The 17,614-nt window shown below is 29.8% G+C and overlaps 1 protein-coding gene across 1 annotated transcript; it reads left to right on the top strand.

The window, feature by feature from the left end:
- The first annotated feature begins 1,953 nt into the window (after window positions 1-1,953).
- On the top strand, window positions 1,954-4,799 carry LOC133298872 (uncharacterized). Its single transcript, XM_061498253.1, has 9 exons — window positions 1,954-2,070; window positions 2,941-3,015; window positions 3,109-3,174; window positions 3,264-3,361; window positions 3,459-3,496; window positions 3,604-3,691; window positions 3,788-4,123; window positions 4,221-4,286; window positions 4,392-4,799. The coding sequence occupies exons 2-9, from the start codon at window positions 2,955-2,957 to the stop codon at window positions 4,542-4,544; spliced, it is 906 nt and encodes a 301-aa protein (XP_061354237.1). The 5' UTR covers window positions 1,954-2,070; window positions 2,941-2,954; the 3' UTR covers window positions 4,545-4,799.
- Window positions 4,800-17,614: the final 12,815 nt, after the last annotated feature.

Below are 17,614 nucleotides of genomic sequence, written 5' to 3'. Positions count from 1 at the left end.
CTCACTATTTATAACTAACTAACAATTGGGTTAACAGAATTCTGTTGAATTCTGTTTTGGATACATATGGGCCATTGGGCCATTGGGCCTTAGTATATCTGTCAAAGGTATAATTTAAAATGTCATTTTACCGAACTAACTCACTCATTTTCCATTTTTATATTTTTTTAGCAAATAAAGCTTTAATAGAGAGATTGCTATTGTGTATATATAGTTTGGATGAGAGGGAAAAAATGAAAATAAAAAAATAAAAGAAGAACAAAAATTTCAAAATTTGAAATTTGAAATTTAAAAAACTTGAGAAGAAATATTTTGAATTTTTGGTCTGAACATTCCTTTCTTCTCTACTTATATCTCTCTTTTTGTTTTAAAAAAATAAAAAGAAATTTTCAAAGTTTTAACAATTCGCTCTTTTTTTTTCTTTCTTTTAATCCAAACAATAGGATTAGTGTAAAAATAGAAGTTGGACTAGTTGAAGAAGACTGTTGACACAGTCTGGAATGTTTTATCACAACTAAAAAAATTAAAATGCCAAGCTTTTAAAAAAACATTTTGGTGTACTCAAAATCTCACGATGGAACCTGATCAAACCAAATCTTTATAACTTGGTCGATCATGTGATCTTCCTCTACACAAAGACTTGGAACCTCTTTGGGTCAGAGCATCTTGCAGTTTAGAGTTTGGAGCAGCTTTAACCCATGGGTCTTCTATGGAACGTGATGGGGTGTACCTGCAAGACACTCCGACGCTCAAGTCAGTTATTGTCCAAGCAGGTTTTATTATGTAGAAGAAGATATATACCTTAGTGTTAATAGGTATGTATTTATAGTGGAAGGATGAGCAGTTGAGGAGATGTTACTTAGTGATCAAGTTTGCTTTGTCTTGGAGGCAAAGTAATAGAGCTGCCATGTTTAATGTTGAGGAGTTTTGATGAGATAAGGCTATTAATATTATGCAGTTTGATGGCTGTCATGGAGCTTGCTGTCTGTCATGGTGCTTTTAATATTATGGAGCTTACAGTCTTTTTGGACTAAGGCTTTGCTTCATTGTGAAAACTTTAATTCTGGATCTTGTATTTGTATAATATTTATCCAGATAGAACTTTTAAATGAGATTAATCTAAAAAATTACATTTATTGTACTTAAATGTTATACACTTAACATGTATGAAAACTTTACATATGGTTTTCACATTTGATTGAGATACGAGGTTATAATTACGAGAGAAAGAGACAAACTTTATTATGAAACAACTTAAAATTACTTTTACCCACCAGTTTAATATACGAGGAGGGATACTTTCATTATCAAAAAATTTCACTACCATTTACACAAAAAAATAAAAAAATAAAAATTCACTACCAATTTATTATCTATTTAACCATTGTATGCTTAGTTCAATATGACTAAATGTTTTGTACTCCTGTATTAAATAGGACTCATGAAATCTATAATAAAAAATCAAGGTACTAAAGGCAAAAATAAATAAATAAAAATAAAAATAAAAGCCTTCTACAAATTTAAATTTGCTGTCACTTTCTTAGAGAAGTGAAAAATCAAGGTAATGATTGTGTCAATTTTATTGGTTATTGTAGTTGAAAATTTAAACTGAACGAATAATAAATTAATGTAATATAATAATAATATATAGAGTGTAATAATAAAATGAATATATATATATATATATATATATTAAATAGAATGATATTAGTATTAATGTAATTAAATAGTTACATACAACTAATACTCTATAAAAAGAAAAAGAATATTCTATAGAATGATATTAGTATTAATGTAATTAAATAGTTACATACAACTAATACTCTATAAAAAGAAAAAGAATATTCTATTATATGAAAATATAAATAATATTCTATTATAGAATATTTTATAGAATATATACAAAATATTCTACAAGCAACCGTTTATCTATCTATAAATACTTCTACAGGCGATCTGGTTTCTCCTCCCTCTTAACCTTTGCATCGTTCAATTACCATTGTAACGTATTGCTCTCTAATATTTGCTTCTTTATACCCTCTTCTTCATCCATTCATTGTTCTCTTTCTGGTAAGCCAATGACTTCAATTGTTCTTATGTTCTCTTAGCATTTTTTTGAAGTTTTTCTCTGTTTCATTCATCATTCATTGTCCATAATCCTTCTAACCATTGGTTCTTATTGATTCAAAAAATAATACCCATCTAAATCATGAGTCTGTTTTTGAAGTTTTGCTTTTTGAATTCTCAAAATTCATTCAGCAGTGAACAAATGATCGGAATTGATAACCATACCCCTGTTCTTGACAATATGTTTACCCCCATTTTTTTCTCTTTTTATTATGAGGCTTCAAAAATCTACATTGCTATTAAAAGTTTTGATTTTGATTATATATTCAGTTTAATCCAGAGAGTTTGTCAAATGGGTGATTGAATGATTCCAAAAGTTGATGCACTTTGTAAAGGGGTTTTCTCTGTCTCATGAACTCTGATCAAAGGATTATAATAACGGATTTTTGGTTTTGTGCCACTTCCTATATGCTTTTCTTTCTTGGGGGTCCCTTTATTTTAGGTTACGAAGTATAATAATTGAATGAAGCTTTTGAACTTTCTTATGTTTCTTAAAGTTCTGTGCCTCAAAGGGATACTGTTGCACTTTTTTTTTTTTTAATTCAATCTATTTCACTGGTCGTGGATTGTCCACTCAGAATCTAAACAAAGCATTATCCTAAATAGATTGGATTACCACCTTGATTGTCTGCCTTTATACTGTGTTTTCTACTTTTGGTGCTAATCCGAGTCAATAAAACCATTTTATTTTATTTTTATTGCTAAAGCCATGATGATTGTAGGTTGTGAATCACAATCAATTCCCATATAAATTTTGATAAGTTCATGTTATCATGCAACAAAGTGTTCACTTCCTTTTGTTGTCTGTTTAAGGTTTTCTTCTTGAAATGGAGTACGATGACAGCTTCAGACAGGCCCAGAGACCAAAATATGATTGCCTTCTTTTTGGTAAGCCTTTTAGTTAGCTAATCATTCGTTCATTAATTGCAAAATCTGGAATTTTCATCTGGTTGTGGTTGTAACTTTGATATTGTTCTGCAGATTTAGATGATACTTTGTATCCACTAAGCTCTGGTATAGCAAAAGCATGCGGCCAAAATATTAAAGGTAAGAGTCTCTTTGCCAATAGTGTTATCGGTTGCTCTTCATTGCTGCATTTTTTTTGGGTGCTGACATGAGTAGTACTGTTGATCTAGACTATATGGTCGAGAAGCTTGGCATAAATAGAAGCGAAATTAATGAATTGTCCAACCTTCTCTACAAGAACTATGGAACAACTATGGCTGGTCTAAGGGTATGATTTGATCATTTCCTTATTCAAAATGGGAATTCATTGTTCAATTCAGAACTCACTCATAACCTATGATTCTTTTGTTTCGTTGTCATTTCAGGCAATTGGATATGACTTTGATTATGATAAATATCATAGGTACATTTTTTAAAAACTTTATAACCCCCCCTAAATTGCTAATGTGTTATTTTTATTATGTGTGTTTTGAAGTGTTGACATTGATTTTTGAATTTTTGCCGTTTCAGTTATGTTCATGGGAGATTACCTTATGAGAACTTGAAACCAGACCCAGTTTTGAGGAACCTCTTGCTGAGCCTACCCTACAGGAAACTTGTAAGTTATTTTATAACCAAATGGAAGCAAGTAGTAGAATCAAGACAGAACATAATTGAATATAATCTGATGAGTCTTCTATTCTTTTCTCTATAGATCTTCACAAACTCAGACAAAGTACATGCAGCTAAGGCACTTAGCAGGCTTGGATTAGAAGACTGCTTTGAAGGAATTATATGCTTTGAGACCCTTAATCCAATCCACAAGAACACTGTCTCTGATGACGAAGATGACATTGAGTTTGTCGGTTCAAGCACAACCAATCCAACCACAGAAAACAGTACTAGTAGCTTCCAAATATTTGACATCATTGAACATTTTGCTCAACCCAATCCAAGTGCAGTTTTACCAAAGACACCAATTATTTGCAAACCATCAGAAAATGCCATTGAGTTAGCTCTCAAAATAGCCAACCTTAATCCACAAAGAACTGTAAGAAAACCACACCCCCTATTGAACTTACAATCTAATTTTGTTGCATCTTAATTTCTTTCTTATATTTACTTTGTTTCATGTATGTCACTTTCAGTTGTTCTTTGATGATAGTGTCCGCAACATACAAGCTGGAAAACGTGTGGGTCTTAACACTGTGCTGGTAAGTCAAGTGTAATTTTGTTTTGTAGTATGGAACATATTGCCAAATTATGTGCCAAACTAATATGAGCCTCAAATAATTTGATTAATACATACATACACACAGGTTGGCACATCTCAGAGAATAAAAGGTGCAGATTATGCGTTAGAAAGCATCCACAACCTTAAGGAGGCACTGCCTGAACTGTGGGAAGCTGACATAAAATCAGAAGTTGCTTATCCTGCCAAACTTGCTGTGGAGACATCTGTGACTGCTTAGGACTATGTTCAAGGAATCCCCTTAATCATTGATGAGTAAAAAAATTCAAAAATTCAAAAAATAAAAATAAAAAATAAAAAAGAGAAGCCCATTGGGAATTCCCCAAGTTAGGATGCAGAAAGCTGACGTAGATGCGTTGATCATATTTATAATAAAATTAATATAGAATGTTAGATTCTCCTTTTATGTCTTGTGTACTTATCTTATAAGTATCGTAAAAAAAATAAATTTATTTCTTACACATATATAGAAATATCTGTGACTCTTAATTTTATTTTATTTTTCTTTTCCTCACATAGACGCATATGAGTTTCATATATTTTTATGAATATATAATTTATCTTCTACAATGAGATATAATTAATCATTACGTTCTTTTAATGAATGGTGTTGAGTTCAAACAGGAAAAATAATTTTTTTTTAAAATAAGACAGGTCAATACTTTTTAGATATTCTTATATGCTAATATCATTTTTTATAAAATCAAAATTAACTTTTATTCTCCAATAATCTTTGAATAAGTATATAATTATATAGTTGAATGTTATTTTCAGTAAAAAAATACTATGCAACATTTTTAAGTAGCAATTATCCTCCAAACTTTAATATTCTTATTTAAATAAATTAATATTAAAATTATATTAATTGAAGAAAGTTATACTTACAATCTATTTTCATTTACAATTTCTTACAACCATATCTTAACCGTTGATTTCCGTCAATCAACGGTTAAGATTTTCACAAAATAAATTTATTAATTAATTATTAATCACAATAAATGACAACCATTGATTGGCGAAAATCAACGGTTAAAATATAATTGTAAGAGTTTGTAAGTTGTAAATATAACCCCTCCCTAATTAATATATTTAAACTTTAAATCACTTTGTACACAGCTCAACTGATTGACATCTCTAATGACTAATATGGTAACGTAAGCCTACTTGCACAGGGGATAACGGATTTATAAGAATACTCTCAGTAATATGACACTAAATAACTGGACATAATTCTATTATAAATTTTGAAAAAATGTTTATCTTTTTAAATGACACAACTTATATCCTTTCACTCTCACAAAGAGGTGGGACCCACACCTTTATATTTTTTTGTCCACTCTCTTTCCTCTTTTATCTATCTATTTCCCTCACTTAAAATGACACAACTTTACATCGTTTAAAATGATACACACTTTTCCCTTTCTTAAATATATCAACAATCATATCAAAGTAAAATAATTTTACATTTTTTAAGAAATCGTACACTCTTTTATCTGTTTACAACTTTTATTAGTTACTTTAAACGTTAATTTCGTGAATATTTTTCTTAGATTCATTTTATATTTTCAAAATTTATTTTTCTTTAATTATTAGATGTAAGTGTTTTTATGATTGATATAATTAAAATCTAATGTGTTCGTATCTAAACAAAAAATCTCATCTATTAATAACACACTTCTAAAATATATAAAATAAAAAAAAATTATGATAATTTATGTTATTATATAAAGAACAGAAAACTCTAAGGGGGCGTTTGGTACGCGGGATTTTGAGGGATTCCTGGGAAATTGAATTTTTTTAAATTTTAAATTTTTTGAATGCAAAAATTATATTTTTGAAAATCGAGATTCCCAGACAAATAAAAATTTATCTTGTACCAAACGCCCCCTAAGTTATATTTTGTTGAAAATACAATAGAATTTACATTTAAAAAATGAGCTAAATGAAATATTTACGTTATAAAATCTTCACTAAAAAAAATCAGTAAGTGATTTAATAATTAATTTAATATAAACTTTTCGGAGCATAAATTTTATTTCATATTAAGGCTTAAATTTTTTTTACTAAATTAATTATTCAATGATGATAATATATAAAATAATTAAAATACTTAATTATTCAAAGATGATTTTCAGAATTTAATTTATTTATAACCTTATGAGAAATAATATTATCATATAAGAATATTTTAAAATATATTTTCATGTCGTATTCTAAAGAGTAAAAAATTTAATTACAACTAATGTAAAAAATGAATAGACAATAATGTAGAAAGTATTAAGGGTAATTAAGAAAATTAAAATTAAATACAATTATGAAGGTGTGTACGTAAATAAAAATTAATGTCAATAGCCCCACCCATGCATTGAACTGATCACGATAAATAAAAATTAATGTCAATAGCCCCACCCATGCATTGAACTGATCACGATATATATATATATATATATATATATATATATATATATATATATATATATATATATATATATTGTTAATTAGGATCATTTTACCCCAGTATAAGTTACATTCGCTTAGAGCCTGTTTGGATCCTCTTATTTTTAAGTTAGAAGCTACTTATAAGCTAAAGCTAAAAATAAGAGTTTAAAAAAAGAAGCTAAGTGCCTGTTTGGATCCTCTTTTTTTTAAGCTAGAAGCTACTTATAAGCATAAGCTAGGCCAAACAGGTTTTGGAAAAAGCTCTTATAATGAAAAGCTCTTTTTTCTATAATGAAGAAAAAAGCTGAAAATTAAAAGCTCCTAGGAGGAGCTTTTTTTTAAGCTCTTGTCTGTGTTTTTCTTGAATTGTGTGTTTTTTTTTAAATGAAGAGTGATAAAGATAGAGAGAGAGATAATTTTCTTGAAATATGTGCTTTTAAGTAAATTTTAAGCTAAAATTTTCATGTAATTTCCAAACAGCTTTTAGCTTCTTTTTTTAAGCTCTTTTTTTTAGCTTTAGCTTATAAGTAGCTTCTAGCTTAAAAATAAGAGGATCCAAACAGGCTCTAAAAGCTGTTTGGTAATTACATAAAAAATTTAGCTTAAAAATTACTTAAAAGCACATGTTTCAAGAAAATTATTTCTCTCTCTATTTTTATAACTCTTCATTTAAAAGAAAATCACACAATTCAAGAAAAACAGATAAGAGCTAAAAAAAAGGCTCCTCCTAGAAGCTTTTAGTTTTCAGCTTTTTTCTTCTTTATAAAAAAAGAGCTTTTCATAATAAGAGTTTTTTCCAAAACCTGTTTGACCTAGCTTATACTTATAAGTAGCTTCTAGCTTAAAAAAAAGAGGATCCAAACATGCACTTAATCTTGTCCGCTGATCCCACTTATATCTAATGGTTTAAATTTTTTAGTAATGTGAGCCGTTGGATACAAGTAGATCAATGTAACTCTTACATCGGTGTAAAAATATCATGCCCTATATATATATATATATATATATATATATATATATATTGTTTTGGAAATCGATCCTAATTACTTATTTGAGACGAGGAGGCGAGTCAATGATTAAGATTTTAAACTCCTACTTAAGATGACATTGGTCGGATCGAATTGAAGTCCTTCTATCACTTACTTAACTCTAATACGCATAATATTTATCATTTATGTACATGACATTTATTTTTAATTGATATGTTATAACTCTAACAAATGATATTATAACACAACAAAGGACAAGAACCAAATTAAAAATAATTATGCATATAAGAATTAAAGTATAAAAAATTATAAACAAACTAAATTGAAAATCGACATCATGTGTAAGCTATGATGCACTGACACTGACATGAGACACGACACGCCGACACGTTAATTCTAAAAAATGTCATATTTTGATACGTTGTGACACATTTTGATATTAAATAATATTTTTAATATATATAATATAATTTATATTTAATACATATAACAACCCATAATAAGTCATATAAACAATTAAATATTCAAATTTCATAATATAAATATAAACAAAAATAATTTTTCTTACTTTGTTAATTTTTCATGTCAAATTTCATAACAGAAAAAATTGATTTATAAATTATTTTTTTATGTTTAGTTAATAAAATAAAATAGGATATCAATAAATAAATAAATAAAATTTAGACCTAAAAAAAAGTGTCGAAACATTGATCGCATGTTGAAAAAAGTTGATTGCGTGTCGAAAAAGCGTGTTGGAAAAAACGTACCGGAACGTTGACTGCGTGTCCCAAAATGTTGACCACGTGTCAGACGTGTGTCAGAACGTGTCGGAGCGTGTCAGACACGTGTCGGAGCGTGTTCAGACACGTGTCGCACAAATTTAAAAAAAAACGTGTCCGTGTTTGTTAGTGTGTAAGTATAGAAATATATTTCATTAGGAAATTCATATATGATTGAGGGTGAAATTGAAATGTGAAAGATTAATTGCAAATAGCATTATTTAACGTGAAAGATTAATTGCAAATAGCATTATTTAACTTTTGTCGTGATGTATAATTCCAGAAAAGCTTTCCCTGGATGTAAATACGTTCAACTCCTTTCAATTATGTCATTGTAAGATTTTGACGTTCACTCTAATTCAAGAATTAATTAACTGCAAATCATTCAACATGAATTGTCTCATATCATTATTTTTATCAATTCATAGCAATCATAATTAGAAAATGATGAAGTGGTCAATGTATTGGAATTCTTGGCACGCTATTTATATTAAACAAACTCCTAAGTTGGATAACGTGTTTTAAATGCACATCACATTTCAATCCATAAAGAGGTTTGGTTTATACGCAAGTTGCTTAAATAAACTAATGTTATACTCTTAAATCAAAGCTCCGTCAATCATTATAATTTATAATTAGTTTAGCAAAGCTGTCTGTCACAAGCCTGTTCTCACAATTAAAAGTATATTAATATTTAATAAATTATGGAAAAAAAATACATGCGTTACTATTTATATTAGGGTTCGCTTTTTTCTGTCTGCAGATAAGTTATCTGCAGTAAGCTCAATACGACGTCGTTTTGGGGAGGAAATCATGGTATTTTTGTAATTTTAATTTATTTCAGGGTTATTGTAGTATTTATAATTATAATTTTCTAATCTTTCAATCCCAAAACAATGTTGTTTTGGAAGTAAATGCAGATAACTTATCTGCATTAACTGCAAAAATATTTTTCTATTTATATTAATCTTAAACAAAGAAAAAAAAAGCAATAGTAAACTAATTATTTATAATTAGTTTAGCAAAGCTGTCTGTCACAAACCTGTTCTCACAATTAAAACTATACTAATTGTAATCAATTATGAAAAAAATACATGCATTACTATTTATATTAATCTTAAACAGAGAAAAAAAAAGCAATAGTAAAATTCCTTTTTTTAAATCAAAATACCTTTTATATATATATATATATATATATATATATATATATATATAGATACATATTTATAAGTCCTATTATATATTTTCTAAGTCCTCAAAGTTTTTATTCATAAGCTTTTAAATAAAATTTATAATTTCACTTAATTACTTTATATTATTGAAATATATCTGTATTCTATTTATAGTACTAGTATTTATATAAGACTAGTCTAAATTTTTATCAATATAGATAACAATGTAAACAAAACTTCTGCTTAGTACATGATATAATGATTTTTTTAATATAATTTTTAATTTTTCAATTGAGATTGAATTATTCTATTGGATTGAATAATAATATTTCAAAATAAAACAACTAAAAGGTATGAAGTAAAGCGTTGATGTTAGAATTTAATTAAATTAATAAGTATAGATGTTTAGATTTATCCATTAATAAAAATTTAAAAATAATTATTTATATGATGTTACTTAAAAATTTAGAGGATATTAAACAACAAAAGGAATCAATGAAAGATCACCATTCTTTTTGTCGTAACAGTTGATTTCAAATACTAATTTAAAGGTAAGAGCAAGCATTAACACTCTAATTTGTCTATTCTATTTTTTTTATTTACTTATTATTTCAACACTCTAGTTCCTCTGAAATTGGGCTTTGTTAAACTTCAATCATTTGGGCTAGGTTATGTTAATGATGCTTTAATCATGAAGCTGGGCCCGACAATTTGGGCCATTGGGTGATAAACTGATATGCACTAAGTCAGATTCTGATCTCAAGAAACAGATCCATAATATTCTTCACACTCTATTACTGTGTTTAATACATAACCAAAATTAATTTAAGCATATGTAAAGTGAATAAATGGATCGATTCATTCACAATCGAATTATATTTGTTTGATGAACTATTTAAAAAAAAAAATACAATCGAGAAAGCATAAAGAAATTGAATTAGAAAATGAGATTGATAGACCCATAGTTTATCATGTTTTAAGAACTGAAATCACGTTATTATATAGTCAAAAGCATGGAAACTCATGATTATTTGGATAAAAAACACGAATTTTTGAATTATTGACTAATGTGCATGATCCTTGGTTGTTTTGTAGGTGAAAACTGAGTTAGAATGGGATCAAAAAATGCATAAAGGAAAAGGGAAGCATTTTGGAAGAGAGTGTTTTAACGCTCTGAACATGAAAAATGCACATTGAGCTACTGGAAAAGAGCATTTTAATGCTCTACAACGTGAAAAGAGAGACTCAACTACTGAACGAGAGCGTTTTAACACTCTCCAGAGTGTTTTAACGCTTTGCAACATAGATTGAATTCAGCCAATGAGCGTTTAATGCTCTCCACAGCGTTTTAACACCCGATTGTGACCCAACTAAAGCCCATTATGGGATTTTCAACCAAAGTTAGGGTTCCTACATATATTTAATCTAATTTTCAGAGGAAACTGATATCACTTGACGGCTAACAGCAGAGCTTTGATCATAGAAGCACGTAGTACATGCTTTCGAGAGGCAGAGACGAGTCAGATTCAAGATTACGTTGCAAACCTTTGTTGGGCAAGTGACTTCTTACACAGGACGCTTACAGAACACCTAGAAGGGGGGGGGGGTGAATAGGTGTTCTAAATTTTTTCAATTTTTTTTTTTAAATTCAGTAAACAATTACACAATTTTTCTTCAGTCCCTATATGCCCAAAATAAATTTTCACAATGCTAAGAACAATGTAGTAACAGAATGCGTACCTTAGCAATTTATAGAGTATAAACGCAGCAATGTAATTTTCTTAAACAAAACAGAAAAATATTAATTTCCAAATATCAGAAAAAATTAGTTCAAGTGCTACAACAATTATATCAGAACCTATAAGGTGCTACAACACTTTCAAACCAGAATCAGTGTAATTGTCAGTCTCTAAACAAAATATTCAGAAATTAAATCAGAGAGACAAGGAAAACACGATATATCCTGGTTCACACCCACTAAGCCAAAGTAGGGTGCTACGTCTAGACTGAAGTAGTTGCAGATATTTTATTTATCACAAGTGTACCTGTTTTACAAACACGCGTCACACAAGCAATCAAACAAGATATCAAAAACCTTCCTAGTACCTATACTGCTCCAAGCTCTGAAAATACTCTCAAGCCGAACCTACGGAGTTCACCAACTCCTCTATCACAAGACCTCCACTTTCTCTAGTGGATTCTTGAGGCTCCAGACCTTGAGACACACTCTCAAGCCAAGCACAAGGTCACCAATCCACACGGTTGCACCCACACACCTAGGACAGATTTACAGCACGCAACTACTCCACTTTAACAACCAATACAGAATTTTCCAGAATTGTAACAAGTGAAATAATCCAAAAATACAGTGTCCTATCACACCAAATATATCACGGTAATATCAAACTAAGCTCCACAAATTTATGTCATATGCAGAAAATTAAACCAATGACATATGTATCAAAATCTCTAAAATTACTCCATCAAGGAGCTTGTATATTACACAATTAATTTTCTAATCAATGAGTACCAAAAAATCTGATTTAAAAGAAAATATCACAATTTGAATAGAGAAATCAGATTCAGAATTTTAACAATAAATCCCTAAAGCAATGAACAACTCAACAGATTTAATATTCAGATTAAACCACTCAAAATCCTTAAAGCATATGACTAATAGATCTGGAAATTTCAGATTAAATGCTTCAAATCAAAGATTCATAAAAGATTTGAGTTGGTTAGAAAATACCACAATAAAGCCCTAAGTTCTTTATCAAAGATCCTCAAATTCTTCTCCAAGAAAATATGCAGCCACCACAAAGAAAAATGAAAATTAATCGCGAGACAGAGAAAGCGAGAAAAAGAGTTTGCTATTCTTTTTCTTTTGTTGTGCCTTCAAATAGATTATCCGAGAGAAATGAGTTTCGTTTCTGTGTGCAGGTCGAAGAAGAGGTTTTGTTCAAGTTGTTTCCTAAAGAAAATGAATGAGCGTTGTTTTTTTCGTACGTGGACGATAGAGAGTGAGAACTTTTTTTTTCTTTTTCATTGAGCTTCTTTTTTTTATTATTTGTAAAAGTAACATCTCTTATTTGTTTATTATTTTCTTTATATACTGCTTTTTGATTTGAAAGTTACGTGAATGCATATGATAACTAATAGCTTTACCTGATAACTTTCTTTCTTTTTTTATTTCTTCTTATATTATTATTATTATTATTATTATTATTATTATTATTATGAGAAAGCACTAAAGACCAGCGTATATATTACGAAAAGGAAAGAAGAGTGAAGTTTAAAGTTCAAACATGTTAAAGTACATAGAAATGCATACCACTTACATTAAATTTTGAAAAAAAGTCAATTTTTTCATTTTATTTATTTTTTATAGTAACTTGTACATCCACGTGAATGCAAATTGCTTTACCTGCTGCTTTCCTTAATAAAATTTGAAAAGGTAACGTACTTTTATTTTATTTTAGTTATAGTGAATATCTAATTGATTTAGATTTTAATTCTAACCAAACCTATAATACTTATTTGATTTACTCAAATTTTAAATCTTAACCATAACAAACAAAACTAATCATTATTATTTAATATGAAATTAAATGCATGAAATGCATTGGAGATTAGGAAGATATTATATGATATAATATTGTGTGTAACAAAATTCTAGAAAAATACTTAACCACTTGTATCTTCAAACTCCATCTTCAATTTGAGACTTCTTGTAAACCCTTTGTCATCATCAAGATATTTATTCCATAATGCATAAGAGGTCTTCAATCTCCCCCTTTTTTATGATGGCAACTTAAACTCAAATTGAGAAAGGAAAGGTTAGTAGCATAAGATATTAAAATCATGTAATCACATACTCCCCCTAAACATATGCATTCTAAGAATTATTATGCTAATCAAAAGTAAGGCATACATATGTTCTCAAAACTCCCACTTACAATATGAATAAACTCATAAGCTAAATTTGATGATATTCATATTTTCTCCCCCTTTGACATCATCAAAATCAATTATAGCATATAGCAAGGAACAATATTGGATAAAGCATATAACAAGCATATCATATATCCAAAGATTACCCTTGTCTTGTATCAAGTATTGATTCTTTGCAATTTTTGGGCTTAATCTAAGAGATCCTTCAATTTGCTAGCATCTTTAATGTAATCTTCATCTTTTCATTCATTTCCAATTTCTCTCAAACACCTACAAGATAATCTTCCACACTTTCCTTTCTAGGCACATTAGCAAAATCAAGCATTTATCATATAAAACATGTAATCTAATTCACACAACAATTTTATATTTCCTAAAAAATTGCTAATTGACATTTTATAAAGGAAGATCTTGCAAATGATCTTGCTGTCCTATTTGGACAGAATTGAATATAAGAGTAAAACAGTGAATTTTTCAAGTATATATGCATGTAGTGCATGAAGTAAGCTTTCTGTCCACATATAGAACATTTAAATTGAACATGTACAACATAAGATGTGTCAAAAACAGTCTATGCATGTCATATTAAACACCAAATAACAACTAGACATCATGTGCGAAATGATTTATCAAATAAAACAGTCCATGGCACATGATGCATACATGCTTACTAAGTTTTCTTAGGAACATATATCATGTTCTTAACCTTGAGGCTAAAGAACATGCTAGATGTGTTAGGTTAAGGTCCATAAGATGTTGAAGCAATGTTTCCCACATCTATAGTCCTCTTAGGAACCCACTTAAGATTAGTTCCTTTTAGGCCATATTTCTTAATATTACATTGATATACAAGATGACCACTCATGCAACAATATGTACATTTCTTAAATGGTAAGTTAGACATGACCGTAGGAGGATATTGGTTTGTCTTTCTTGGTTGAGCAAAGGGAGGTTTTTGAAAACCAAGTCCATGTTTAGTAGTTTCAACCCTTTGTTTACCAAGGAGGACATTCAAGTTGTCTCTCCCACTAGTCATTCTATCAACCATTATTTTCAACCTATCTACTTCATTAGATAATTCAACACATTTAGTACATGAAATAGTGGAAGGGGGATTCACATCATCACATGATCCAATAAGACAATTCATGAAAAGATTTTCATTTTTAAGATCCTAATTGTCTTTCATTAGATCATTTACAATGGTGGTCAAACTATCAACTTTGTCTTGCAAACAATTTTTCTCATTTTTAATTTTCTTAACCTTAGAGGTTAATTTTTCATTTTCAACTTGCAAACATTTATAAGCCATACAACAAATCATCATATGATGGACCAACCATAGAAGAGGTATCACAAGAGGAGCTAGAACTACACATTGAATTAGAATCACATACCGAATCAAAATTCCACATAGAACTAGAAGAATGGCTAGAATGTACCTCATTTTGATCTTTTTCAATTTGTGTCATTAAGCAAAGGTTAGCTTGTTCACTTGATGAGGAGCTTGTAGTACTTGAAGTGTCATCCGAAAATGCCATGTAAGCTCTATTCTTTTTGCTCTTACCTTTCTTGAACTTGTCGTTTTCATATTTATTCTTTTTGTTTGGGCAGTCCTTTTGGAAGTGACCTTCCTTTCCACACTCAAAACAAGCATTGTTTGAATTGCTTTCTTTTCTACTTGGGTTGTTGGCCCTTCTTTTCCTTTTGTTGAACTTCTTGTTGAAGAACTTGGTGAACGACTTGTTAAACTTTTTCACGAACATTGTCATTTCATCGTCTTCACCGGTGCTTGATTCACTTGAAGAAGTATCAGTACTTTTCTTACTTTCCTTGCTTTCCTTTGAATAAGATGATGATACCTTGAGAGCTAATCTCTTTTGTTTCTTCTTGTTAAGGTCACGGTTAGCCCTTCTATTTAATTCCAACTCGTACTGCTGAAGCTTTCCAAATAAGGTAGCAATGGACATTGTGGAGAGATCTTTAGCTTCATAAATTGCCGAAGCCTTTGCATCCCATTCCTTAGTAAGACATCTCAAAATTTTGTTAACTAACAGTTCATCATCATGAAAAATATTTAAAGCATTCATTGATGTAACTATATGCCTGAAATGTTTTTGCATGTCAAATATAGACTCACCATCATACATCTCAAAGAGCTCAATCTCTCTAGATAATGCATTTTGTTTAGAACGTTTTATTTCACTAGTACCTTCATGGGTTGTTTCTAAAATTAGCCACATTTCACGTGCGGTCTTACATGAAGATACTCGGTAGTATTCATCCTTACCAAGTGCATTAACCATTAAGTTCTTTGCTTTTGAGTTGTATTAGGCACTCTCTAATTCTGCTCTACTAAACTCTGTGTATTTTTTAAGCACACTTTTACCGTTGTCATCTAGTCTAGTTGGAGGTTGATATCTTTCCTCTACACTATACCAAATTTTAAGATCTACTGACTCAAGGAAAATCTGCATCCTTGTTTTCCTGTAGGGATAATCAATCCCATTGAAAAACGGAGGGCGATAGGTGGAACCACCCTCAAGAGGAATATCCTGATGGAAAGAAGCCATAGGATCTTTAACTCTTTGGCAATGGCCAATCACTCAGAGCACGAAGCTCTTATACCACTTGTTGGGCAAGTGGCTTCTTACAAAGGATGCTTACGGAACATCTAGAGGGGGGGTGAATAGGTGTTCTAAATTTTTTCAAACACTTTTTAAATTCAGTAAACAATTACACAATTTTTCTTCGGTCCCTATATGCCCAAAATAATTTTTCACAATGCTAAGAACAATGTAGTAACAGAAAGCGTACCTTAGCAATTTATAGAGTATAAACGCAGTAATGTAATTTTCTTAAACAAAACAGAAAAATATTAATTTCCAAATACCAGAAGAAATTAGTTCAAGTGCTACAACAATTATATCAGAACCTATAAGGTGCTACAACACTTTCAAACCATAATCAGTGTAATTGTCAGTCTCTAAACAAAATATTCAGACATTAAATCAGAGAGACAAGGAAAACACGATATATCCTGGTTCACACCCACTAAGCCTAAGTAGGGTGCTACGTCCATACTGAAGTAGCTGCATATATTTTATTTATCACAAGTGTACCTGTTTTACAAACACGCGTCACACAAGCAATCAAACAAGATATCAAAAACCTTCCTAGTGCCTACACTGCTCCAAGCTCTGAGAATAATCTCAAGCCGAACCTACGGAGTTCACCAACTCCTCTCTCACAAGACCTCCACTTTCTCTAGTGGATTCTTGAGGCTCCAGGCCTTGAGACACACTCTCAAGCCAAGCACAAGGTCACCAACCCACACAGTTGCACCCACACATCTAGGACAGATTTACAGCTTGCAACTACTCCACTTTAACAACCAATACAGAATTTTTCAGAATTGTAACAAGTGAAATAATCCAAAAATACAATGTCTTATCACACCAAATATATCACGGTAATATCAAACTAAGCTCCACAAATTTATGCCATATGCAGAAAATTAAACCAATGACATATGTATCAAAATCTCTAAAATTACTGCATCAAGGAGCTTGTATATTAGACAATTAATTTTCTAATCAATGAGTACCAAGAAATATGATTTAAAATAAAATATCACAATTTGAATAGAGAAATCAGATTCAGAATTTTAACAATAAATCCCTAAATCAATAAACAACTCAACAGATTTAATATTCAGATTAAACCACTCAAAATCCTTGAAGCATATGACTAATAGATCTAGAAATTTCAGATTAAATGCTTCAAATCAAAGATTCATAAAAGATTTGAGTTGGTTAGAAAATACCACAATGTAGCCCTAAATTCTTTATCAAAGATCCTCAAATTCTTCCCAAGACAATATGCAGCCACCACAAAGAAAAATGAAAATTAATCGCGAGAAAGAGAAAGTGAGAAAAAGAGTTTGCTATTCTTTTTCTT

Source organism: Gastrolobium bilobum, unplaced genomic scaffold (assembly GCF_033153095.1).
Source record: "Gastrolobium bilobum isolate Gb01-03AN ecotype WA unplaced genomic scaffold, APGP_CSIRO_Gbil_v1 utg54096, whole genome shotgun sequence".
NCBI classification, from domain to species: domain Eukaryota; kingdom Viridiplantae; phylum Streptophyta; class Magnoliopsida; order Fabales; family Fabaceae; genus Gastrolobium; species Gastrolobium bilobum.
Note: the sequence above shows the minus strand (reverse complement) of the source record. Positions and strands in the feature narration are given on the sequence as shown.